The sequence below is a fragment of the Phacochoerus africanus genome, chromosome 13 (genome assembly GCF_016906955.1).
Source record: "Phacochoerus africanus isolate WHEZ1 chromosome 13, ROS_Pafr_v1, whole genome shotgun sequence".
NCBI lineage: Eukaryota > Metazoa > Chordata > Mammalia > Artiodactyla > Suidae > Phacochoerus > Phacochoerus africanus.
The window spans coordinates 19254289-19280432 of NC_062556.1; the positions used below are offsets into that span (position 1 = coordinate 19254289).

At 36.1% G+C, this 26144-nt stretch overlaps 1 protein-coding gene across 2 annotated transcripts in view; it reads right to left on the reverse strand.

Annotated features, from left to right (window-relative positions):
- RB1 (RB transcriptional corepressor 1) overlaps positions 1–26144 on the reverse strand; it is a 131925-nt gene that overhangs the window by 57416 nt on the left and 48365 nt on the right. For both annotated transcript variants that reach the window (XM_047756420.1, XM_047756421.1), the window contains exons 8-17: positions 24531–24673; positions 22337–22414; positions 19025–19134; positions 17968–18045; positions 14768–14855; positions 11072–11188; positions 9356–9412; positions 9242–9273; positions 9087–9163; positions 7848–8044 (exon numbers count right to left, since the gene is read on the reverse strand). In XM_047756420.1, the coding sequence (XP_047612376.1) occupies positions 7848–8044; positions 9087–9163; positions 9242–9273; positions 9356–9412; positions 11072–11188; positions 14768–14855; positions 17968–18045; positions 19025–19134; positions 22337–22414; positions 24531–24673 (977 nt within the window). The remainder of the gene's footprint in view (positions 1–7847; positions 8045–9086; positions 9164–9241; positions 9274–9355; positions 9413–11071; positions 11189–14767; positions 14856–17967; positions 18046–19024; positions 19135–22336; positions 22415–24530; positions 24674–26144) is intronic.

Consider the following 26144-nt stretch of genomic DNA (forward strand, 5'->3'; position numbering starts at 1 on the left):
TGAAATGACAAACCTTAACACTCTCTAATCTACTTTCTCAACTTACTTGCCCCATTATCATTCTATTGCACCCGCTTAGCCAAATTCCAATATTCTGGTTCAATCTAGCTGTTCACCTTTTCTAATCCTACACATAGAAAGCTAGATAATAATATAAAAATAATAAAGCCACACAGAGTGTTGGTAGTATAAATTTACATTTTCTACCTCAAAATTGTCTTTGATGCTGCCAGGCAATCCTCCCATCTTTCACCACTCAGCTCTATTATTCTCCTCAGTAATCATCTCAAATTTTGTCTACTCTCCTCAAACTTCTGTCTGTGCCACTACGCACTCGACATCAAACCCTTATCTATCCACTATCAGCAAATTACCTCAGCTCTATCTTATATTAAAAAAATAAAAGCTGGAGTTCCAGTCGTGGCGCAGTGGTTAATGAATCCGACTAGGAACCATGAGGTTGCGGGTTCGGTCCCTGCCCTTGCTCAGTGGGTTAAGGATCCGGCGTTGCCGTGAGCTGTGGTGTAGGTTGCAGACACGGCTCAGATCCCACGTTGCTGTGGCTCTGGCATAGGCCAGAGGCTACAGCTCTGATTAGATCCCTAGCCTGGGAACCTCCATATGCCACGGGAGCGGCCCAAGAAATGGCAAAAAGACAATAAATAAATAAATAAATAAATATAAAAAAATAATAAAATAAAATAAAAGCTAAGGGATCCCCTTGTGGCACAGCGGATTAAGGATCTGCTGTTGTCACTGCAGCAGCCCAGATCACTGCTGTGTTGGTGGTTTGTTCCCTGGCTCAGGAACTTTGACATGATGCCGAGAACAGCTGTATGTCATGAGTGGGGACAAAAAAAGAGAAATACTAATAAAAAAATAAAAACCGTTAAATGGAAACTTGCTCAATTTCCTGCGATGGCACCCATGCACAACCTTATCTGTAATTACTTCTGTTCTTTCCATTTTGCAAAACGATATTTCCCAACCCACCTTGCCTCTCCTCAAACAAGAGATGTCAACTATTCAAGGGGAGCCCTTGAATCTGGGCCAACTCTATGACTGCTTTGACCAAGAGAATACAGCTTCCAGTTACGGTCCTTGTAAAAGCCTTTTGGAAGCTAGCTGCTATGTAAGAAGCATGACTATTCTAAAACCAGTAAGCTAAGCTTCTCATATGAGAAGTCCAGGAGGATGAGATGAGGAGGAAAAAAGAAAGGAATGGAGAGGTGAGCACGTACCAAAAAGCAGCAAGGTGCCAGACCGGTGAGTTAAGGAGCATCCTGCAAATAGATCCTGCCCCAGATGTGGCTGATCCCACATGGTCAGGGGTGAACTGCCCAGTCAAACTCTTCCCAAAGCCCTGACCCATAGAGTCACGAGCCAAATAAATGGTTGTTTTAAGCCACTAACATGTTATCCAGCCGCCAATAACACTCCTAGTAGCTCTTCTCCATCAACATTTAATCCTACCTTTCCCATCTTAAAAAATAACCTTCCCTTCACCTCACACACCTCCCGCTATATCTTTGCCTACTTTCACAGACAAGGCTGATAAAAGCTATTTACAACCACTGCCTCCACTTTATCTCTCATTCACATCTTATCCAAATTTCACTGTAATCTATTCCTGCCCCCAGGTCTTATAACAGTCCCTGCTACCTTCACCAAGGGCTTCCCTGTTACTGAAAGTAATGAAACCTTTCTGGTTCTTACTGACTGCTCCTAGAGTATCTGTAACAGCAAGCACTCACTCACAACTTTTAACACTCTCTTTATGACACCACCTCTGATATTCCTCCTGTCTCTGGCTGGCATCTCTTTTCTGCTATCCTTTAAATGTTGGCACTCCTCAGGATTCTATCTTTTCTTCTTATCTACATTCTCCCATGAAAAGTGACCTTATCCAATCCCTAAACTTTAGTTCTTCACTTGGTAAAACATAGGGATTTACAGCTTTAGAGCCAGAGACCTGGATTTGAACCAGAGCTCTGCCATTTAGCTCATATGGTTTGGGGCAAGTTACTAAACTTCTCTAAGCATTAATTTCCTCATCTAGAATACTACTACTTCATGGGTTATTATAAAAATTAAATGAGATTATAAGAAGTACTCACCACAATGCACAGCACAAGATCAACTGCCAATAAAGGTGGTAATTTTTGTTATTATATATGTGCCGGCAGCTCTCCAGTTCATCTTCCTAGTCAAGATTCTTTCTTAAGCTCCAGACACTTCTAGCTGATGACCTACAATCACTTCAAACTCAACATCATCAAATGGGATTCACTTTCTCAAGCAAATCTCGCTCAGTCCCGTTAATGAATGATACTACCTAGATGTCATCATTAGTTGACCTCTTCTCTGTCCTTCACTCCCACTTATATAATTAATTGTCTATCTTATAATACAAAGCCGAATACTGTTCTAAGTGTTTTTTCTCAACATTCATGCATTTAAAACAAGATATGCACATATAATAAGTCACACAGTTCATAAGTAACTAGGAAGTAGCAGAGACTAACTTTTAAGACTGTAAAGGAAAGAATGACTATAATAGGATGGTCACAAAAGGCAAAGTGGAAGTAGATCTGAAAATCTGATAAAACGAAAAGGGGAAAAGTATTTCAACTGAGGGCTACTAAGTGAACGAAGACTCAGACAGGCAGAAACAAACATGGCTGTGTGAGTAACAATAACAAACAAGTCTGAACTGAGAAGAGACCAGAAGGCAGGCACTCTTAAAGGTTTTAGACTCTTAACCCTTTACATCCTTAAAATTACTGAAGACCCAAAAGTTTGTGTTCATGTAAGGACATCTATCAATATTCACTGTACGATTTTACAGCATGATGCATCATTTGGAAATATCAGTCACTGATTTATGTAGACCTAACAAATGTTGATGAATCTCTTTATGTAATATAAAAATCACATTTATTAATATCACCACTGAATTCATCAGAAAACTCCTTCAAGTACTGGAAAAAACTGTCCTTCTTACAGTGGTTACAAGCTTAACGCAATCCCAATTTTCATTTGAAAACTCAAAATTTATCTTGGGAACATTTATTTTCAGTTGTTTTCAACCACAATGTACTTAAGAATAGAGATTACTTAAAATAAATATGTTTTACTGGTTCATCAATGATATTTTAAAATGCAATGGACATGTTTGGGGTTTTTTTGCGTGTGTTTTTTTGGTCACACCTGCGGCATGTGGAAGTTTCCAGGCTAGGGATCGAACCTGCACCACAATGGTAACCAGAGGTATAGCAGTGACAACTCTGGGTCCCTAACCCACTAGGGAACTCCCTTTTTGTTTTTTTTAACTGAGAATTTGTGGTGGTGAAGAATGCAATGACTACTAGCCAGTTTGAAGCTACTGCTTTGATACGTGCAAAAGTGCCAAAGTTTTACATCATTGGTATAAATGTCAAAAGAGTAAGAAAGATAAATAACAACTTAACAGTAATATGATAATAGTTTTTATATTGCAGATCCCTTAAAATGGTTTCAGGGACCACCAGGAGATCACAGACCACATAGACCACATTCTGAAATGCTAACACAAGAATAAAGGAGGAAACGAAGAGAGCCTTTGAGGCACCGAAGTTACCTAAAGCTCCCATTCTAAAAACATGCATTTGATTTCTCTGACCCTCTTTGCATGCTGGGTAATTTTAGTATTGTGTCCTAAACATCGTAAATGTTTAAGCTGTAAAGATTCTGGATTCTATTTCTCTCAAATGAGCATTTTTTGTTTGTTTTGTTTTATTCATTTATTTATATTTATTTCTGTGTCTTTTTGCCTTTCCTAGGGCTGCTCTCATGGCATATGGAGATTCCCAGGCTAGGGGTCTAATCGGAGTTGTAGCCACTGGCCTACGCCACAGCCACAGCAACGAGGGATCCAGCCGCATCTGCAACCTCCACCACAGCTCATGGCAACACCGGATCCTTAACCCGCTGAGCAAGGCCAGGGACCGAACCGCAACCTCATGGTTCCTAGTTGGATTCGTTAACCACTGCGCCACGACAGGAACTCGTTTGTTTTGTTTTAAATCAGGTAATTATTTTTGCTGAACTTGAACTGTAAACTTTAATGAGCAGCAGCTCCTGTCTCAGTTCACATCTTCTGCCTTTCATTAAGCTGCTCTGAACTGACTACATCACAAAAACTCAGGTTTCAGTCAGAGATGCGTGTAGACAGAATTGGGGCATGCTTTCATTTGCAGGATTGTCTACTCTTCAGTGGCCAAGGTTTCTCTCCCCGGCTTCAGCTTTCCATTTTTTTCCCTGTTTTTGCAGGGAAGGTAGGATCTTCCTCCATATTACCAGGTGCACAGATGCCCTACAAAAGGTTTTTATCTGAGGAATTAGCAAAATCAAATTTGTTTTGCATTAAAAAAAAATTTCTCTGGTAGCTGTGAGAGAAATATTGCCAAGGTGACTAGAGATGTGGGAAGATCAACAGGAAGAGTCCACAGCAGGCCACAAAAGAGACCGTTTAGGTCTACTTTGGTTTATGAAGATTTTACTGAAGAAAGCTGATATTTTGAATATACTAAAAATAAAATATCCAAATCTCACTTCATCATCTGCTGGCACTATGAACTGTTTAACGGATTTAAGAGGCCTAAACATCTGGAAGTCATTCAATTTAACCCTTAGGTATGGTTCATTTTAAATCACTTCTAATCCTCCAAACTTCCAGAAAACAAGATTTCACTAGGTTTTTCAATAGATTATTTAGCACTCTGCATTAATATATATTACCTGTTAATCTCTCCAGGATCAAAGAAACAGAGGTATGCCTATTCCTTCTTAAGATTATTATTTTTGATTTATTATTTCTCAAGATTGCGAAGCAAAGATGCTGAACCCTCTCGCCCTGCAACCATTAAAAATGCAATGATGTTCTTTCATTAAATTATCAATGGGTAAAAGTAAGCAGCATCTGGACTGATGTTTCCCTAGGTGAACACCACTGTTTGGACATACTCTTTTAAACCTCTATAGCTTGGGAGTTCCCGTCCTAGCGCAGTGGAAATGAACCCCAGTAGGAACCATGAAGTTGCGGGTTCGGTCCCTGGCCTTGCTCAGTGGGTTAGGGATCCAGCGTTGCTGTGAGCTGTGGTGTAGTTCACAGACATGGCTCGGATCCTGCGATGCTGTGGCTGTGGTATAGGCCAGCAGTTGTAGCTCCAATTTGACCCCTAGACTGGGAAACTCCATATGCTGTGGGTGCAGCCCTAAAAAGCGAAAAAAAAAACAAAAAACAAACAAACAAAAACCCTCCATAGCTTAAACAGAAATTCTTATTGTAATACAGAATCAAAAAACCATGACCGTTTACTCTGATTCTTGATCTCTTGATAGAGATTTTAGTATTATGGGTGTGTTCAATTGCACTGATTTTTTTTTTTTTCTTTTTAGGGCCACATGTGTGGCATATGTAGGTTCCCAGGCCAGGAGTTGAATCAGAGCAGTAGCTGCTGGCCTACACCACAGCCACAGCAACGCCAGATCCAAGCCACATCTGCAACCTACACCACAGCTCATGGCAACACCAGATACTTAACCCACTGAGCAGGGCCAGGGATCATACCCACGTCCTCATGGATACCAGTCAGGTTTGTTATCACTGAGCCACAAGAGGAACTCCTGATTCTTGATCTATATGCTGGTAATATTAGTATATTTAATTTACAAAAAGTCCTTTGAATTATAACTTGTGATATATACTTACCTGTATGTGTTATACTTCAATTAAAAAAAAATCCGGAGTTCCCGTAGTGTCTCAGCGGTTAACGAACCCAACTGGCATCCATGAGGACACAGGTTCGATCCCTGGCCTCACTCAGTAGGTTAGGAATCTGGCGCAGCCTGTGAGCTGTGGTGTAGGTCACAGACGAGGCTCGGATCTGGCATTGCTGTGGCTCTGGCATAGGCCAGCGGCTACAGCTCTGATTAGACCCCTAGCCTGGGAACCTCCATATGGCGAGAGTGCAGCCCTAAAAAGACAAATAAAAAAAACACCCTCAAGTCTCTGAAAGTCCAAATATTTCTATGGTATGTCTCTTCTCTGAAATGTTAATTACTGTCAATAGGAAAAATTCACATCATCTGTTTGTGTAGCAGACTTATCTCCACAGTTACCCACTAGCACTCCATTCTGTTTATGATTGAAAAAGCAGTATTTGCTGATTTTTTAAAAATTGAAACATGAAAATTGTCTATAATTTCATCCCTAAGAAATACCACACTTAGAATTTAAATTCAGAAGCATATGACTTCCACATCATTCTATTATTAAAAAAATATACCCTTTTCCTAGACTTTGTTCATGTAACTTTTTCTCAACAAATCCTCAAAAATAAAGGAATGTTGTTCAGAATCTTAGAATGTCAGTAACTGAACTAAATGGGCTTAAGCACGAGCAATTTTTATACAGTACAATGCTACTATTTCCTCTATGATTTTTCAGAGCTCATATCCTCACAATGTCTACCTCAATGAAAGGCACACGGCAGATGTGCACTAATGGAAATAAAAGTAGTTCTCTAAAAGAAATGACAATAGTCACTTTCAGATGATACAATAGTGCCTTGGTTTCAATTTTTGGGAAGAAAGGAGAGCAGCATCTGAAAAGTATTCTTATCTACTTGTTTTATTTATGTTACTTAAGCTCCAGATTCTGAGCGTTTGCTCCTAACCACTCCTTTACTTATAAAAAGCTCCGGTAAAGGAGTCACTATATTCAATCACAGAAATACAACATCTATCAACATCCCCTACTTCTCTCCTTTTCTATCCACTCTCTCTACACCCCAACATAAGAAAAGCACTACGAAACAAGTTATCTCTTAGCCATTACATTTTAAAACACCAAAAGATTAAAAATTTACATGGATAGATTAAAACTCTAATGTAACTAAAGTCTTTATTTTTCTGTCATTTCTACATACTAACATAAATGAAAAGATATATGCTTAGCACATGAAACTCAAATTTTTAATCATTTTGTTGAAATTTAAGAGCAGACATGAGAATTTTCAACATGACACCTCTATTTTAAATAAATTTCCCAAATACTTTAAAGAATTCTGGTCTGTTTTGGATTTGTTCTTGTTGCTCTTTTTTCCCTTCTTCTCTTGTTCTCTCCTCTTGTGGTTTGATGACTATCTTTAGTGTTGTATTTGAGTTGATTTTTCTTATTTGTGTATCAATTGTAGATTTTTGGTTTGCAGTTATTCTGAAGTTTTGATATGAGTCTATACATACATAAGATTGTTTTAAGTTGTTGGTCTCTTAATTGCAAGTGCATCTCCAGTGTCCTGCATTTGTACCCTCCTCTTCTCACGATCTCTGATTTTGGTGGCATAATTGTGAGTGGATGATTTCGTATCTTACTGTGTATATATATATATATATATGCCTTTACTGGTGAGCCTTGTCATTTGTGGTATTTTTGTTTCTGGTTGTGGCCTTTTCTTTTCTGTCTAGAGAAGTTCCTTTAGTATTTGTTGTAAAGCTGGTTTAGTGTTGCTGAAGTCTCTTAGCTTTTGCTTATCTGTGAAGCTTTTGAGAATTCTGCTCTGTTTTAAAGTGCCAAGCTTTAAGAAAAGGTATTCCTAAATAAATCCCTGTATCAGATAGTCTGGGGAACTCAAAGAAAACTCCATTCTAAAACTCCACTTGATTCTCGGGCTATACACTGAAAACACATTATTCATTAAATTGCATACTTACTACTGAGGTAAATTTTAACAAATGCCTTTCACTAACAGATAAGAATTATCTCTATGCATACGAATATCTAGTTATTTTAACTAGTTACTTACTGAGCGCCAAGCAAGGGATTCCATGATTCGATGTTCACATCGTTCTAAATGTTTAATCATTTCTCTGGTCAAGTTGGCTTCTGCTTTGATAAAACTTTCAATCACTTTGTAAAAATCAAAAGCTTTTAAATTAAGTACATTCAGAATCCAGGGGAAGGACAAGTCTGTTCCAGTATCAAGATTCTGAGACGTACTTCCTAAAAATGAAAGAAAAAAATGTAACTCAGGTATGAAATGCTAAGCTTTGCACTACATATTTTTTGGCTGGAAAGTTTTTAATCAAAAAAATATATTAAAACAGAATAGAAAGGCTTAGCAAAATTTTTTATTTAGGATTTTTTTATCCTGGGGTCCAGAGACTCACAGGAAATAGGCTTTCAAAGTTTGAGTGTATATGTATTTATGTCTTTCCTAGATAGAAGGCTAACAGCTTATACCAAATATTCAAAGGTTTAAATACCCTAAACTTGTACCAGGGACAGGTTTAACAACTAAGAGGCTTTAGCCTATCCATTTTAATTGTCGCATGAATCCTTGGTTAAGGGGGGAAAGATCCTTTAAGATTTTGCTAATTTGGTTAGAAAATGGTATCTTTTTAAAGTGTGCACTTCTTGGTTATCAATGAGGATCAGAGTTGCCCACATTTGTTTACTAATTTAAGTTTCTCTTATTATATATTTGTATCAGAAGATTTTCTCTCTTTTTTTTTTGCAAACAAAACTTTCTTGACATTTGCAACATTATTTGCAAAATAATGCATGTTTAAAGTTATATTAAAAAAAAAACAAAAAACAAAAAACCCCAGTACTGATGGCCTCTGTTTTGTTTATCTGGTGGATTCTACCTCCAACCTTTAGTCTAGTAACTATAGAATACATATGTGGCAGTGCTTCCATATCAGTGGAAGCTGCTTGATAATAATCCTCTGGTGTTTTATAATCTCATAAGTCTTTGAAGAGATCAATAGGTACAGTTCCTGGATTCTGTATAGCCTAGAATAGGAGCCTAGTGAAACTATTCCCAAGATGACCTGAAATAATTCAGGTTAGTAACCCACTTGCATGGTTTATGGTGACCAATTACATTCTTCAGTATACACAGATCTAAAATATGCATTTCTTCTCCTTAACTCCTCCACTGCCCCACTAAAAAAAAAAAAAAAAAAAACCCACACCGCACCTTAAATTTTTTTTAACTTTAAATTGAACTAAAATGTTTATTTACTAAAATTTAACTTACTGCTATATGTAGCCATTACAACCTCAAGAGCGCATGCCAACAAAGACATATGAAAGATGTTGTCATTCAGGAGTTTGCTAAAGGAAAAAAAGAATGATTTTGTAACATTTACTTTTATAAAAAGACGAAATTGTTTTACAAAAACAAGAATTTACCTAAAATTTTGAATGGATAATCGTTCTTCTTCCTAAAACAGATAAAGAAAAATATTTAACTGAAACTTTTTTTGTGTTGGCATTGAATTTTTTTCTATGTTCTTTTAAACTTACGGATTTGAGCATGAATTCCATTACTCGGTAATACAATCGGACTCCAAGTTTGTATCGCTACAAACAAAGAAAAAAAAGTTAGATCCCACTATTGTAGAAAGCCACAAAAGTTACAAATTTTTAAAAAGTTTGCTCTTGAGACACATTTCTAACCCTCCTTAGGAATATGACTTTGAGGAGATCACAAAAGCTAGCTTGTCTGAAACTCAAGACGTGAGTATAAAATGATGATTAACATCATTGATAAATTTTCAAGAGCAGGGAACCAGTATTTCGTTTTCCTTTGTTCCACTTCAGTCTGCATCACTCAACAGATACACATGTACTAAGAATATATTATGTGCCTGGCACAGTTTCTGTGTGTAATACTTCTTGTGACCTAGGACACGTATTTTCAAGATAACGCTCCAGATTAAGAGACAAGTCTGTTTCCATAAAACTAGCAAAGGATGGAGTCTCCTGGTGGCTCAGCAAGTTAAGGATCTGTGTTGTCACTGCTGCAGCTCAGGTCACAGCTGTGGTGTAGGTTTGATCCCTGGCCCCAGAACTTCTGTGCGACATGGCCAAAAAACCTCAAAAAACCGGCAAAGGAAAAATCAAACCTAACTGATCGAATCAGCAAAAAGTTTTAACCAAATAAGTAGTTTCCATTAGTCCAAAGAACAGTCAAATTTTAGATACACACATATAAATGCATGTACCATGTTCCTTTCTTCCAAACTGAGTACAAATTTCATATAAAACCAAAAAGAAATTTTAAAAACAATGATTTAAAACACCGATGGTATCACACTATAACCTCATGACACTGAACTAAGTGTGTATGGTAGGTTACAGTGCTCAAACACATTTTAATGTATTAACTCCTGAATGCCACATAGCAAAGCAGAGCAAATGAGGAAAAGTGAATCTCAGAGAAGTTAAATGAAAGCTCATATATAACAGAATCAGATATAAACTCAGGGTTCTGATTGAGAGGCCATACTCTTACCTAACATTAACTTTAGATTTTCTGAACTGTTAACAGCAACAGTAAAAAATAATATCATTCAATAATATCACTGATAAGTCACCTGTATAAAGTAATCTCATTCAGATAAGTATATACATCCACAGATACTTATATATGTAAATTAAAGAATATACACCAGGAGTTCCCATCGTGGCACAGTGGTTAACGAATCCGACTAGGAACCATCAGGTTGCGGGTTCGGTCCCTGCCCTTGCTCAGTGGGTTAAGGATCCGGCATCGCCGTGAGCTGTGGTGTAGGTTGCAGACATGGCTCGGATCCCACGTTGCTGTGGCTGTGGGCGTAGGCCGGCGGCTCTGTCTCCAATTGGACCCCTAGCCTGGGAACCTCCATATGCTGCGGGAGCGGCCCTAGAAGAGGCAAAAAGACCAAAAAATATATATATATATATATACACCAAAAACTTAATACTTACAAGATTTTAATTTTTTACTTGTATTTTCTAAAATTTCTACAGGTTTTCTAAAATTTTGGACATGTTTACTTTTGGTTTCTATAATGCAGTGAAAGGAGTTGACCAGTAAAGCTTATACACAGCAGCATACACAGGCAGCTAGGATATGGGATCTGCCAATATTTTATGGTATTGGACAGATACTATTACAGTATTTATACAATTTGGACAGAGGTTGCATTTGAAATTATTTACTATGAAGTGGCACTAATCAAAATGAACTCAAGTTACCTGTGATCCAATTTCCATGCATCCCTGTCCCACAGCTTTAGCAAACTGTTCTTTAAAGATGTATCCAATATCCTTCACTCTTTTCAAGATACTTTCCTTTGGATTCACAGTGCAATTCTTTAAGAAGGAAAAACAGAAACCAATGCTGAGGATACTATTTAATCAGAGAATTAATCTTTTCTCTTCTATAATATATGACTTACTGCTTTCAATTGTTCATACTACAGAAAAGGTAAACTAGGTAGATACAACTACTGAAAATATGAGGAACATAAAGGATGCCATTCTGGGGTGCTAGCAGGATACTAGAGCACAACTGAAAACCTCTCTCTCTAAATTTTCTGCTGCCAAGGTAGGGAAGAACAGATTTGTTAGGCTTTTCATTATCCACCAAAAACAGCATCATAGATATTACAAGTGATACCACAGAAATACAAATGATCCTAAGAGACTACTATGAACAATTAAATGCCAACAAATTGGACAACTTAGAAAAAATTGGATAAATTCCTAGAAATATAAAACTTTCCAAAGTTGAATCTCATAAAGGAGAGAAAAATGTGAACAGACTGATGACTAGTAAGAAGAATGAATAGGTAATAAAAACCTCCCAATAAATAGAAGCCCAGGACCGGATGGCTTAACAAGTGACTTCTATCAAACATTCCAAGAAGAATTACTACTAATCCTTCTCAAACTATTACAAAAAACAGAAGATGAAGGAATTCTCCCAAACTTATTTTATGAGGCCAGCATTATCCTTATAACAAAACAAGGACACCATCAGAAGAGTAAATCATAGGCCAATATCCCTGCTTAACATAGATGCAAAACTCCTTAACAAAATACCAGCAAACTAAATTCAAGAGTACATTAAAAAGGAATTCTGTTGTGGCTCAGAGGGTTAAGAATGCAATGTAGTATCCATGATGATACAGGTTCAATCTCTGGCCTCACTCAGTAGGTTAAGGATCTGATGCAGCTTGGATTGGGTGTTGCTGTGGATGTGGATGTGGCCGTGGCTGTGGAGTAAGCCTGCAGCTGCAGCTCCAATTCCACCTCTAGCCCAGGAATTTATATATGCCACAGTACAGCCACAAAAAGAAAAAGAAAAAAAAAAAAAGAATATACTAAAAGGATCATATACCATGATTGAGTGGGATTTATCCCAGGGATGGTTCGGTATCTGCAAATCAACACAGTGTTATAGGACAACTATACTTAAAAACAAACTCATAGAAAAAGAGATGACATGTGTAGTTACTAGAAGCAGGGGGGTGGGGATGGGGAAAATGCATGAAGGTGGTCAAAAGGTACAAACTTCCAGTTATAAGTACTAGGGATGTAATGTACAACATGATTAATAAACACTGATGTGTGTTATAAATGAAAGTTGTTAAGAGAATAAATCCTAAGAGTTCTTATTACAAGGAAGACTTTTTTTCTATTTCTTTTATTTTGTATCCACATGAAATGATGGATGTTCACTAAGTTTACTGTGGTAATCGTTTTATGACGTATGTAGGTCAAATCATTATGCTTTACACATTAAACTTATACAGAACTGCCTGTCAATTATATCTCAATGAAACCGGAAGGAAAAAAAATGTCTATAGCTTCTAAAATTTTACTTACACACAGATGGATAGATGGTATTAATTTTAAAAATAAACTTTAATAGAGACGCAAAAATCAAAGACAAACTTACTGATCTTCAAGATACGCCTACTCTGAGACAAGCAATTTGTAGTGTACATAAAACTTTGCAGTCAAGCTATTACACTTTCTTTAATGTTAAGCATTATATTGAGCTCCAGAAAATGTCTTTGAAGCAGAATTTCCTGCCCAACTGAAGTAGTTTAAGATAAAAAAGAGCTCCTACATACTCCAAAAGCTGAGGAACTATTGAAAACAGTATTTAAGAAGAGAGTGACTATCATTCTTTTTACTCCTATCATTATCCCTTCTAAAAGTTCTAAGGAACTGGGTGGCTATGTGTGGGAAATATTCTTGAGCTACAGGTAATCCACAAATAAAAGCAACTTTATGCAAACTGGACAAAGTCAGTTCTAAGCCAACACAATTATGATTATGATGACAGAAAATACTTTGTTAATTGCTGGGGGGGGACATCAGCAAGAAGATGACAATAGAACATGACAAAAATACAGGCAGCTTATGATATTAAATGGAATGCTAATTACACAAAACACAGAGTTTCTGGAATATGCCAAATTTTAATAAGTCTCCTAGCCTCATCCAGCTTCCACAGATGAGCATTTCAGTGGGTGCCAAGCCTCCAATGATTTTAAACAAGGAGTGAAGGAGCAAGTAAGGAATACAGATGTGGGTTTCATTCTCTCTCTTACTCTCTTTTTTGGTACAGGAAGGGTAGCAGGGGTCCTTCAGGGGTCCTTCAGGTATCAAACTCAGGGTCTGTCAGAGGTTCCAAACTGTTATGCACACAGGGCCACACAAGAAATGTAAATGAAAATGGGCTAAATAGGAGTTCCCGTCGTGGCTCAGTGGTTAACGAATCTGACTAGGAACCAGGAGGTTGCGGGTCCGATCCCTGGCCTTGCTCAGTGGGTTAAGGATCTGGCGTTGCCATGAGCTGTGGTGTAGGTTGCAGACGCGGCTCAGATCCCGCGTTGCTGTGGCTCTCTGGCGTCGGCCGGAGGCTACAGCTCTGATTAGACCACTAGCCTAGGAACCTCCGTATGCTGCAGGAGTGGCCCTATAAAAGACAAAAAAAAAAAAAAAGAAAAGAAAAAAGAAAATGGGCTAAATAAAAAAGACTATAGAGATACGGCAAATGCTAAATCCTGTCTAATGTCATATTCAAAGGAAAGATCTTAGCAGCTAGAGAGAAAAGACAGATTAACTACAAAGGAACAATAGTTGGACTGAGAGAACATTTTTTAATAGCAACAGTGAGAGCCAGCAAATAGTAAAGTAATATCTTCAAATTATTAAGTGAATGTACAGGCCAATCTAGAATTGAAGATCTAGGTAGACTATATTACAAAAAGTAAAAGTAAAGATATTTTAAGACAGGCGTTCCTGTCGTGGCTCAGTGGTTAATGAACCTGACTGGCATCCATGAGGACGCAGGTTCAAACCCTGGCCTCATTTAGTGGGTTAAGGATCCGGCGTTGCCATGAGCTGGTATAGGTTGCAGACACGGCTTGGATCCCACATTGCTGTGGCTCTAGCGTAGGCCAGAGGCTATAGCTCCAACTAGACCCCTGGGAACCTCCATATGCCGCAGGTATGGCCTAAAGAGACAGAAAGACAAAAAAACAAACAAACAAACAAAAAACTGATACTTTAAGACAAAAAAAAAAAAAAGAAAGAAAACCTTCTAAGTTCATCCCAAACTAACACTCACTAAAGGAATTACTGAAAGATACATACGAAGAAAGAAGAAAATAATTTTGGAAGTGAGGTTAAGCTGCAAGAAAGAATGGTGAGCAAGGCAAAGAGTAAATATGAGAAAAATCAAAAAATTACACTATCTAAATAAAATAATACTAAAAATATCTATTTTAGAGGGCTAAAAAAGCAAGAAATAAGATAATAACTACATATTGATTGGGAAATGGGTGTTTTAAAAAAACACTCAGTATGTTAACTTGTGATTTCAGATTTCTTTGCCAACATATCACAATAAATAATGTTTCACATATGGCTTACATTAAAATAGGAAATCAGATTTTCTGATGGTTGATCACTTGCTGAATTTAAGATCATCATTAATTGTTGGATAGTATTCATAACAGTCCTAGAAAAAAATAGGAAGAAGTGTTAGCAATGAATGAACAAAAGAAAAAAATGCTATGTATCTATTTTATCAATTATACATATCTTCAATCCCACTGTCTCTTGTTTATCTTGAAGAAGTTCTATGAAATCAGACTTTACAAAACCCTCAGTGTACTGTTGTTTATAAGCAATTACATTTCACTTAAACTTTAAGAAAGGATATGTCCGTAATCACTAAGTTAATAATTAAAGAACTGATAATGCTTATTTACTAATAAAATGATGTATCAATAAAACAACTGGTCAAAGTACCAATATTATTTTAAGGAGAAAACATGTAAACTGGCATAAAATGTTACTCTTTTAAGAAAACATTAGTACAATTATATATTAAAATTTTTCAAATAAAGGCAGTAAAATGTTTAGTAATCCAAGTAAAGAGCCAAGTCACAGTCTTTTACCAAGATCTTCAAAAAAGAAGGCATACATAATTTTTTTTTTGTCTTTTCCTAGAGCTGCACCTGCGGCATATGAAGGTTCCCAGGCTAGGGGTCCAATCGGAGCTGTAGCCGCCGGCCTACGCCACAGCAACACCAGATTTGAGCCACGTCTTCAACCTACACCACAGCCATGGCAATGCTGGATCCCTAACCTACTAAGCGAGGCCAGGGATCGAACTTGCAACCTCATGGTTCCTAGTCGGATTCGCTAACCACTGAGCCATGACGGAAACTTTGGCATACATAATTTTAGAAGTCATCATTGCTAAAACATAAAAGTAGGTCAGTCTCTTAAGATCTCTTTGATCATATATTTTGTGTGTGGTATACGGTAAATATTAATGTTCCAATTTTGGAAAAGCAGTAAATCTATTCTGCAGAATGTTTACGGCTGAAAAGGTCCTAAAGATATTATTAAATAAAATATGTTTAACATTCTCAGTCAGGTCTCTCTAAACTGATATCTACACTTGCTCAATTTTTAGATATATTGCTTCTATGACATGTACATACATCCACTAATCTACTTAAGCCACAATGACTAAAGCTACAAGTGACCAACTGCTAAAACCCAAAGATCTTTCTTATTTGTTATGATACTCGATTTTCTTGAGGCATTTGACAAACATTTGCTCTGTTCTGAAACTTTCTCCTTCCTTTCTTCTCCTTCCTTTCTCCAGCCTCCCCAGTCACTCTCTCATTCTCCTTACTCAAATGCATTTTACTCTTTAAATGCATTCTTCATTCTTGCTATTATACACCACCATTTCAGGCAACCTCATCTGCTTTTTCTGGCTTTAACTGCCCATGATGATTCCAAATCTATTAGATCCTTATATCCTACTACTTATAACATTATCTTCTTCATATCTAACAAATGCCTTAAGAACAATATTCTAAATATGAATTCATCCACTATTTATCAAACCCATTCTTGCTCTTTCATTCCCACTGTCTACCTCTTGGTTTGCATCTTCAGCATCTCTCAGGTGAATTACTGCAATAGGACATGATGACAGAGATTTTGACTCACTAAAGAAGCAGCGTCTAGGCAGACACACTTCGGGAAAAAAAACCTCCTTGGGTTATCCTACTTCACACTCCTGGTTAGGAACCACTGTGACAGTTGACAGATCTATTTCTCACCACGTCCCCTCTGTTCATGTCTTCACAAACTACAACCATGTAAACTTTCAAAAATCAAGTCTGATTTTATCCTACCCCTTAATGCCCATGTACGACAACAGGATATATCCTACACAAGCTCAAACCCAAACTTCTGAGTATGGACTAGAAGGCCCTTCATTATCTGATACCCACCCTCCTCTCCTGCCATTTCATCTTCCTGTTTAGTCCATTATAATGGACTAAACTGCTTATAATTCCCCAGACACACTGTGTTTTCTCATACTTCCATGTCTTTGCACCTGTCACAATCTACTGCAACACAAACTTACATGTTTCGAAATTCAATTCAAACATCACTTCTCTTCTGTGTCATCCCACTAACTATATTTTTAAAAAATGTATCTTTATATGGCTATGTTCTAATTTGAAAATATTACTGACTGCCTACTATGTACCAAGTATTATCTTAGGTCCTAATTATTAAATGGTGAACCAAAAAGTCATGGTCCACATGGTACAGACTTCAAGGCTATTGTGGGTATTGACAAAAATAAGCAAATACACAAATGAATTTATACTGTGATACACATTGTGAAGGAATAGAATAAGGATGCTGTGAGAAAGAATAATAAAGGAAAATACTTCAGAGAGAAATAAATCTTCAAAAAAGTAATTATTTGTGAACCTAAAGGAAGACTAGCAGTTAGTAATTCATAGAAAAGAAGGCACAGTTTCAGAAGAGGAAAAAGCAAGTGTGAAAGTCCTTGAGTACAAAAGAAGAGCTTGCAGAGTTTAGGAAAATAGCTAGAACATAATGAACAGGAAAACAAAATGAGGCTGGAAAGGCAACAGAAGCTAGATCATACAAGGTCTTGTAGACACTATTAAGGAATTTGCATTGATTCCAACTGCAATAGGAAGCGAGCCCAAGACTTAGTAGCACAGTGCACATTCTATTTCTAGAATATTATCCTGGGGACTCTCTGGAGAATATATTTGGTGGTGAGGAGAGAGGAACAGTCATTAAAGTAGAAACAGTAAGATCAGTTAGTAGGCCACTACCAAAAAATCCAACAGAAAGATAATCTTGGACAAGGGTTGTAAGAGTAGGAATGAAGAACAGTAGATGGACTCAAGAAATACTCTGGAGGTAGAGTCAACGAGACTTGATAACAGTCTAGACATGGGAAGTAAGGGAGGAAAAGGGCATAAAAAATGGTTTTAATCCTTCAAGGTTACATACAGAGCAAATGGCGATACTTCCTTTCTCATATACTAAGATGGAACACATTCTCACTCTAGGCTTTACTCCTTAAGGACAGACAGAACTATGTCTAATAATTTGTATGCTCAGCAACTAGTAACATATATCGCAAAGAGCCCTCGATATATGTTTTTTGCATGTATGTGTAAATACAGAATGAAACAAATGAATAAACCTGAAGCACTATAAAGCACTGAATAAATAATTATAATGCAAGTCAAAAGTAAGAAAATTCATACCTAACTGGAGTCTGTGGCAGAATCACATTCACCTCTTCATCAGGGTTACTTTTTCGTGGTGTTCTCTGCATTTCCAAACTAAATAATGATAAGCAAAGTCATCAGATGAAAAATTTACAATTTGTGCCTTATGAGTCAAAAAAGCAGTATAATGCCTCTGTTGCCCTATAACAGCATATAAAACAGTTAAGCAAGTAATAAAATTATGGGAAATAGAAGATACAAAAGTTGCTTAAATAAAAATTTTCTTTCATCATTTTGAAGTTGAGTTTCTTCCCACTGGGTTTATGACAATCAGGTATTGCAATCATTAAGAGTATTTTTGAAAGTGAAAGCTAGATGTTTTTTTCTCTTGAATGTTAGATTTTTATATTATTATCCAAGTTGTTTAGTATTAAAAAATACCAAAAGCTCAAGTTTTTTAATCATTGTGCCTTCCAAAAACTTCACTTTGATGTAAATAAAATCAGAAACATTTTACTTGTGTTTAACTTCCAAATTTTATACATATATGTATATATATATACATATATGCACACACATATATATTTTTAGTTAATATTAAGATTTCATGCTAAAGACATAAAAGTAACTGCATGATTAAAAAATCTGTATAGGCATGTCTCATTTTATTGCACTTCACTTTATTGTGCTTCCCAGACAGTATGTTTTTTACATACTGAAGGTTTGCAAACTCTGTATTGTCAGACGATGGTTATTAGCATTTTGTACAATAAAGTATTTTTAAATTAATGTATACATATCTTGTTTTTTAGATACAATGCTATTGAACACTTAAAAGACTACAGTATAATATAAACATAACTTTTATATGCTCTGAGAAACCAAAAAATTTGTGACTTTCTTTATTGCGATATTCGCTTTATTACAGCGGTCAGGAATGGAAGCAACAGTATCTCACAGGTATGCTTGTAGTAACTCTCAACCATTCCTACTTTAGAGTTTTATGTGACAATTCAAGAGAATACACTTTTACATTAACTTTTGAAAAAATGAAGCATCATATCAAAAAATAAAACTATACCATGTATTATACCTGTCTGTAGGATCAGCCTGAAGAGTTTTATCATGATTCAAAAATAACCTGGCATCTAGATCTTTGTTTTTAAGGTAAATTTCTTCATACTGTTTAGAAAGACTTTCCACCTCAAAAGAAAAAAATATTGATGACTATCCTCTTCATGTCATTAATCTCATTACACGAAAGTACAGATTAAAGAATTTTTGTGCAATACACTTATTTTTATATCATACAGACTTCACATGCAATACAAATAAAGCATATCTAGAAGTGAAGTAAAGAAAATAGCTAATTTGTTTCAACTCTCACTTTAAGCCTATTTTATGTACATACCCCAATACATTAAAATTTTTTTTTAGAAAAGAATAGAACAATACTGGAATTTTAAGATAAAAATAGGTATCGTTATAACCTATTTAATTGTCAAGATCCTCCATCCCACACACCCCTCACTTTTAATCTACCACACTTATCAATATAAAATAATTTTTCAAACACTGTAACAAATCTTCTCCACTATATATATTCTGCCTATCTTTTCTAAATCCTTTGGTTCACTCCAACTGCCCTCAGTTAAGTGTCTTGGGCAAGAGTACATGCTTAATTAATTAGCCAATTAACATACTTAAAGTTTAGCTTCCAATTTTAGATAGTTTTTCAATTACTAGTATCTATAATTCTTTTATCAGTTCTGATTCATAATTTTCTAACAATATAAAAACCAATGCCCAATAGATGACTACTTAGCATGCCTTTTTCTGTGACTTTTTAAAGCCAAAGTGTTTCCAGCCAGAGAGAGCTAAAATTGCATTCTAAAAGGAGAGCTAGGAGATGGGGGGAAGCATGGACTGGGGGTTTGGGATTGGCAGATGCACACTATTGTACTTGGAACGGATGGTCAACGAGGACCCGCTGTACAGCGCAGGGAACTCTACTCATTATTCTATGATGACCTATACAGGAACAGAACCTGAAAAAGAATGGGTACGTGTATATGTGTAACTGAATCACTTTGCTGTACAGCAGAAATTAATACAAAATTGGAAATCTACTATACTTCTATACTTTTTTGTCTTTTTCCATTTCTTAGGCCGCTCCTGTGGCTTAGGGAGGTTCCCAGGCTAAGGGTCTAATCGGAGCTGTAGCCACCGGCCTATGCCAGAGACACAGCAATGTGGGTTCCAAGCTGCATCTGCGACCTACACCACAGCTCACAGCAACGCCAGATCCCTAACCCAATGAGCAAGGCCAGGGATCGAACCGCAACCTCACGGTACCTAGTCGGATTCGTTAACCACTGAGCCACGACGGGAACTCCTCAATAAAACTTTTAATATAAAAATAAGTAAAAGGAGTGGTGGGAAGAAATACAGTTAAATGAAAACTTTTTGTTTGCATAAATTTTTTAGACAGAACAACCATTCCTATTTGATTAGGTTTAATTATTATTCCTGCCCTATCTCAGTGAGACACTAATAATCTTTTTTTTTTTTTTCTTTTATGGCCCACACTCACAGCAAATGGAAGTTTCCAGGCGAGGGATTGAATACAAGCCATATCTGTGATGTATACAGCATTTTTCGGCAACCGTGAATCTTTTAACACACTGTTCTGGGCCAGGGATCAAACCCGTGCCTCTGCAGCAACCCAAGCCACTATAGTGGGATTCTTAATCCACTATGTCACAGCAGGAACTCCTATCAATCATTTATTAATTGACAGCTATTAGTGCTATATGCAAAATACTGGGGGAAATGTAAAGTTTATCTTAAATTTTCTTTTTTTTTTTTTCCTTTTCTTTCTAGGGTCCCACCCACGGCATATGGAAGCTTCCAGGCTAGGGGTCTAATTGGAGCTGCAGCTGCTGGCCTACATCACAGTCAAAGCCACAGCAACTCCGGATCCAAGTTGCATCTGTGACCTATAGCACAGCTCAGTGCAACGCCAGAACCTTAACCCACTGAGCCAGGCCAGGGATCAAACCCACATCCTCATGTATACTACTCTGGTTCATTACTGCTGAGCTACAACAGGAGCTCCCTTAAAGTTTCTAGTAGTAATCCTGTGATCCCTTCTAAGGGAAAAAAATTTCTCAGTGCCCAAGACCCTTAGTTGTGAACAGTTTATTTTTGGTACATAACTTGGTAACAGGACTCAGTAATACAATATCTGTCCCCTTCCTGCCTCTTTCATAGCATATCTTACCACTCTGCTGCTCTGTATCCCAATCTTAACAACGAGTTGAAGTTCACGGAACAGACCATACTATCACATATCACTGTGCCTTTGAATCTATAATCTCCAACCCTTGGAAATGCCACTTCTCATAAACCTCATTCAGCTCAGAAGCCACATCACCTCCAAACAATTTTCTGCAAAAACCTAGCTGCCCCACATTGGATTAGGTAGCCCCCTCTGAGATAGCACCACTCTGTGCACACATCTATCAGACTCTTATAGATTCCTCTAATGTGCTACTTTCATGTCTTTTTCTCCCACTAGAACCTCAGTGACAGAGGCTGAGTTCAATTTCTGCACAATGCCTGGCACATACTAAGCACACATTTAATAACTGTCAAGTGAATAAGCTGGTTAATTCAAGGAATAGCTACCAGCTCAGGTGATAGAATCGGGATGCTAGCTATCTGACTTCAGGTCTTCTGGTCTTGGTGACTGATATTAGATGTTTCTAAAACATTGCTTCTTTACTGAGTACTTGTTCTTCATCATTTATCTAAGCATCCTTTTCTCCACATACTTCATTTTATCACAAAAAATTTCTGTTCTCACTGAAGAACAAGACATTTGAGGCAAAATGGGAAAAGAAATAAATGGATGGCGCACCACTAAGGTAAAACATTTCTATAATACAATCACAGTCATTTCAACCAAATTTAATTCCAATTAGTTTTTTTAAATGCTCAGAAGAGATATTCCAACCACAATAATACCAATAATGTTGACATGCCTCCTATGCTTAAGGTAGGGCAGCAAAGCAAATTAGAACCAAACTTGATTGTGAGTATTTAGTTATATTTAAATATTTAATAGCATTGAGAAATGCAAGTGCCTATTTGATTTTTGGAAATTTCAATACAAATCAATTTCTAGCATAAATTTTAAAATGCTGCTTATTACTACATTTGAGCATGTACTCAAAAGGATTTTTTGTTACTATTACATACAGTTGATTCACCACAATTCTACTTAGATTCTTTCCTTGAGTAAAAAATATTTAATATACAATAGTGATCTTAAGAAATTTAGACAATTATTCCTCCCTCCCAAAAGTCCTCAAACTTTTTATTATGATTTCTTTCAGATTACCTCTGGAAGTCCATTAGAGGCTACAATTCCAAGAGAATTCATAAAAGGTATAAAATTTTTGAAATAAACATTTTTCACCTGAAAAAGATAAAGTTACATAACCATTAAAATTTTTAAAAAATCTCACTATTAACATTAGAATGATGTTGACATTGTGATCAATAAATTACACTCAACCAAGTATGAGCTTATTTATAATTAATTCAATTATTCACATTTTAATTTATGTGAGACAGATTTCAGGTCCTAAGATGGAAGTGCAAGGGGAAACTGTTCATGAAATGGGATTTCTAAAAAGAAAATGCATTGAAACCAACTTCAAAATGCCACATTTAACGAATGGTGAAAAGATGGGAGGCTCAAAAAAATTAAGCAAAGTAACCAAAGTTACACAGCTAGGAAGTGACAGAGCTGGAACTGAAACCCAATCTGTCTAGCATCAGAGCCAAGACTCTTCATTCTCAATAATGCCTTAGAATTCTGCCCAAAGCATATTTTTGTGCCACTTCACACATATATTGGCTTAGGGAACAGCAAGTCAATTATTTTAGCATGACCTTAGGAAAATAACCTACTTTCATAAGAAAATGATTTCACATATGAATATCCAACAATTCCATTCAAAACCAAATGAAAATGTTTTGTGGAATGATGCCATTTCATACAAAAATCCTATATTCAACATGGATACTAAAGACAGTATTTGGAAAATCTGGAGTTGTAGCCCCAGCTATTCCTCACTGGCCATGTGTTACGGAATTTGAAACAACTTACTTTTCTTCATTTAACCTCCTTTTCCAACTTTGGGATCTACATTCAATTAAGGTAGAAATAATCTAATATCTTCCTAAGTTCCTATCTACTTCACAAGTAAGTTTTAAGAATTAAGCTTCTGTAATACTTATTAGTACTGTTTTTTAATTAATTCTCACTCGACTGGAATAATTATAAGGTAGGTAGTTCTATTTAACCAATTAGTGTGACCAACCAATGAATATATAACCATAATCAATAGTTATATAAACATAAATGGCTCTGTAAATAATCGTGTCAAGTAATTAATGTGACTTAACACCAAAGCTGCTAATCACCTACACTTTAAAAATCATTATTACATTCTAAATTATGAAAGAATTATTTAAAATAAAAAGGAAAAACATGATTTATTCCTGATTACTTAGATGCAATTTTTTAAGCAGTTCTGAAAACCAGATAATTAACAACCAGGAATTAGAAAACTGCATTTATTCCTATTCATTATCTTGAGGGATTAAGCAACAGATTGAGGTAAAAAAAAAAATTTCAACTACATTTATCAGCTTAGTAGTAAAGATCACTTGAGTCTAAAAAAAGTAAAAAAAAATGTATAAAGTTGATGCATCTATATGACTTATTTGTTGAAATTAACAAAAGCCACGATGCTGAAACCAGATATCTTGAATAATCATTCCAACACTTCTTAAACTAGATTTTGAGATCATACCCCATTCCTTCCTAGAGTTGACAGTGAAATTTCAAAGTCGCAACATTTCATACAGCTATCTGGTGGTAGAGAATTACAGACAAAATAACAATATATGAGAGAGAAAGAGCATGGTACAGTGAAAGAGGCAGATGTTCTGAAGTACAGACTCTGTTAGTAATCAGCTATCAGTCTCTAAAGCTTGTTTACTCAGTACTAAAAGGAGGCTGAGTATATTACTTGTAAGATGGCTTCCAATTCTTACATTCCGGATTTTATTAACAAAATAAGCAATTCTTGGGTGTTCGTGTATTCTCTACCAGTCATTAACATCTGGTGTGATATTCAGAAAGAGAGCAACTGTAGAAGGCTGAACAGAAATTCATTGTTGGTATCACTTATCACTAAACCAAAACACTAGGGTTTTTTTTAAGCAGGATACTTTAAAACATTAGGGGTATCCATAACCACAGAGGAATCAAAGAACAAATACATTTGAAAAGTACTGTCTTAATGATGTACATTTCAGTGATTCCAGAGTGAGGGTGCTACTCTCTTTAAAATCAAAGTAACTGAATATGAAAATTAAACTTTTTCTAAGTATATCACTACTGCAAAAGAGTTGGCACTAATTACAAAAAGCAAGCTCATCATAAAGAATTATACACTGTTAGGAAAACTTACATCTAAATCTACTTTAACTATTTTAAAGAAATCATGAAGTTAAATTACCTCATCTATATTACATTCATGTTCTTTACAGAGAACTTCAATAATTCTTGTATCATTTTCTAGTTGTTTTGCTATCCGTGCACTCCTGTTCTGACCTCGCCTTGGTGTTCGAGGTGAACCATTAATAGGTATTACAGCTGTTTCTGTAAAAATGGTAAATTAGATAAGAACAATTGCACATTCCACTGTATAAAATAATGAAGTATTCTAATTATAACTTGGAAGGTCAGAAATAATTTTGGTAACATTCTGCTACTTTTAAATTTTATTAGGTTTCATTAAAAAGCTAATGTTTTCATCTATTTATTGAATATCTATTGTAAGTTATATACTGGTAATCGTTTTTACCATTCCTATTCTCTTCTGCCCCTAACAAGCCCAAAAAGAAACTTAAAGCCCCATAAACAAATATTAAAAAGGCAAGGGAGGAGTTTCTGTCGTGGCGCAGTGGTTAACGAATCTGACTAGGAACCATGAGGTTGCGGGTTCGGTCCCTGCCCTTGCTCAGTGGGTTAACGATCCGGCGTTGCCGTGAGCTGTGGTGTAGGTTGCAGACGCAGCTCGGATCCTGCGTTGCTGTGGCTCTGGCGTAGGCCAGTGGCTACAGCTCCGATTCAACCCCTAGCCTGGGAACCTCCATATGCCACGAGAGCAGCCCAAGAAAAATGGCAAAAAGACAAAATAAATAAATAAATAAATAAAAAATAAAAAGGCAAGGGAAATAGCCAACTTATATACTAAATCAAAGTGTATCCTACTTAATCCACAAGGGGAAAAACGTTTTCTTTCTTAAAAGAGTCTTAACAGTAATAAAAAAGTATTTATGCATTCAAGTTTCTAGATTCAGGATAAAAATAAATTTTTAAAGTTTTAGCAAATACCTATAAAGTATGATGCTTTAAAAAATAAGCATATAAATATAATAATGTAATGCTAAATTGTGATTTTTTTAAAATCACCTGAATTATTTTGAGCACTTCCAATTCAAACTGAATGTGGATTTAGCTACTAAAGGGATTTCAGGTGACTATGTATAAAGAGTATTAACCACCTCTAGGACCAACTAACAATTTACGAGAAATTGAGAGGATAGAGGAACATGTTAAACTATACCCTAGGATGCAGTCAGTAAAAATTAAACCATAGAAAAGTCAACAGAACCACCTGATTTTTTAATAAATAAATTATAAGGGAAAAAAGGGAGAACGATAGGAGAAGAACTTTTTAAGTTTTAAAAGTACATAAACCAATTCCAAACACTCAATCTTATTTAGGTTCTTATTTAGTCAACCTGTAAAACTTACTTAAATTTAAAATTACTTTTATAAGACAATGCAAAATATGGACACTTACTAGATATCCAGTGGAAGTGAGGAATCACTATTAATTGATTTTTAGGTGTGACAATGGTACTGTCATTATGCTTTCTAAAAAGACTATCTTTCAGGAGATACATACTGAAATTTATAAGGGTGAAATGGTATGCCTTCAGAATCCTTCAAAATAAAATAGATGGTAGAACTGGGCAAGTGGATAGGACTATGGGTTGACAATAAGTTACACATGGAGGACAAGTGATAAACACATGGAGAGTTACTCTGCTACTTTCTTTTT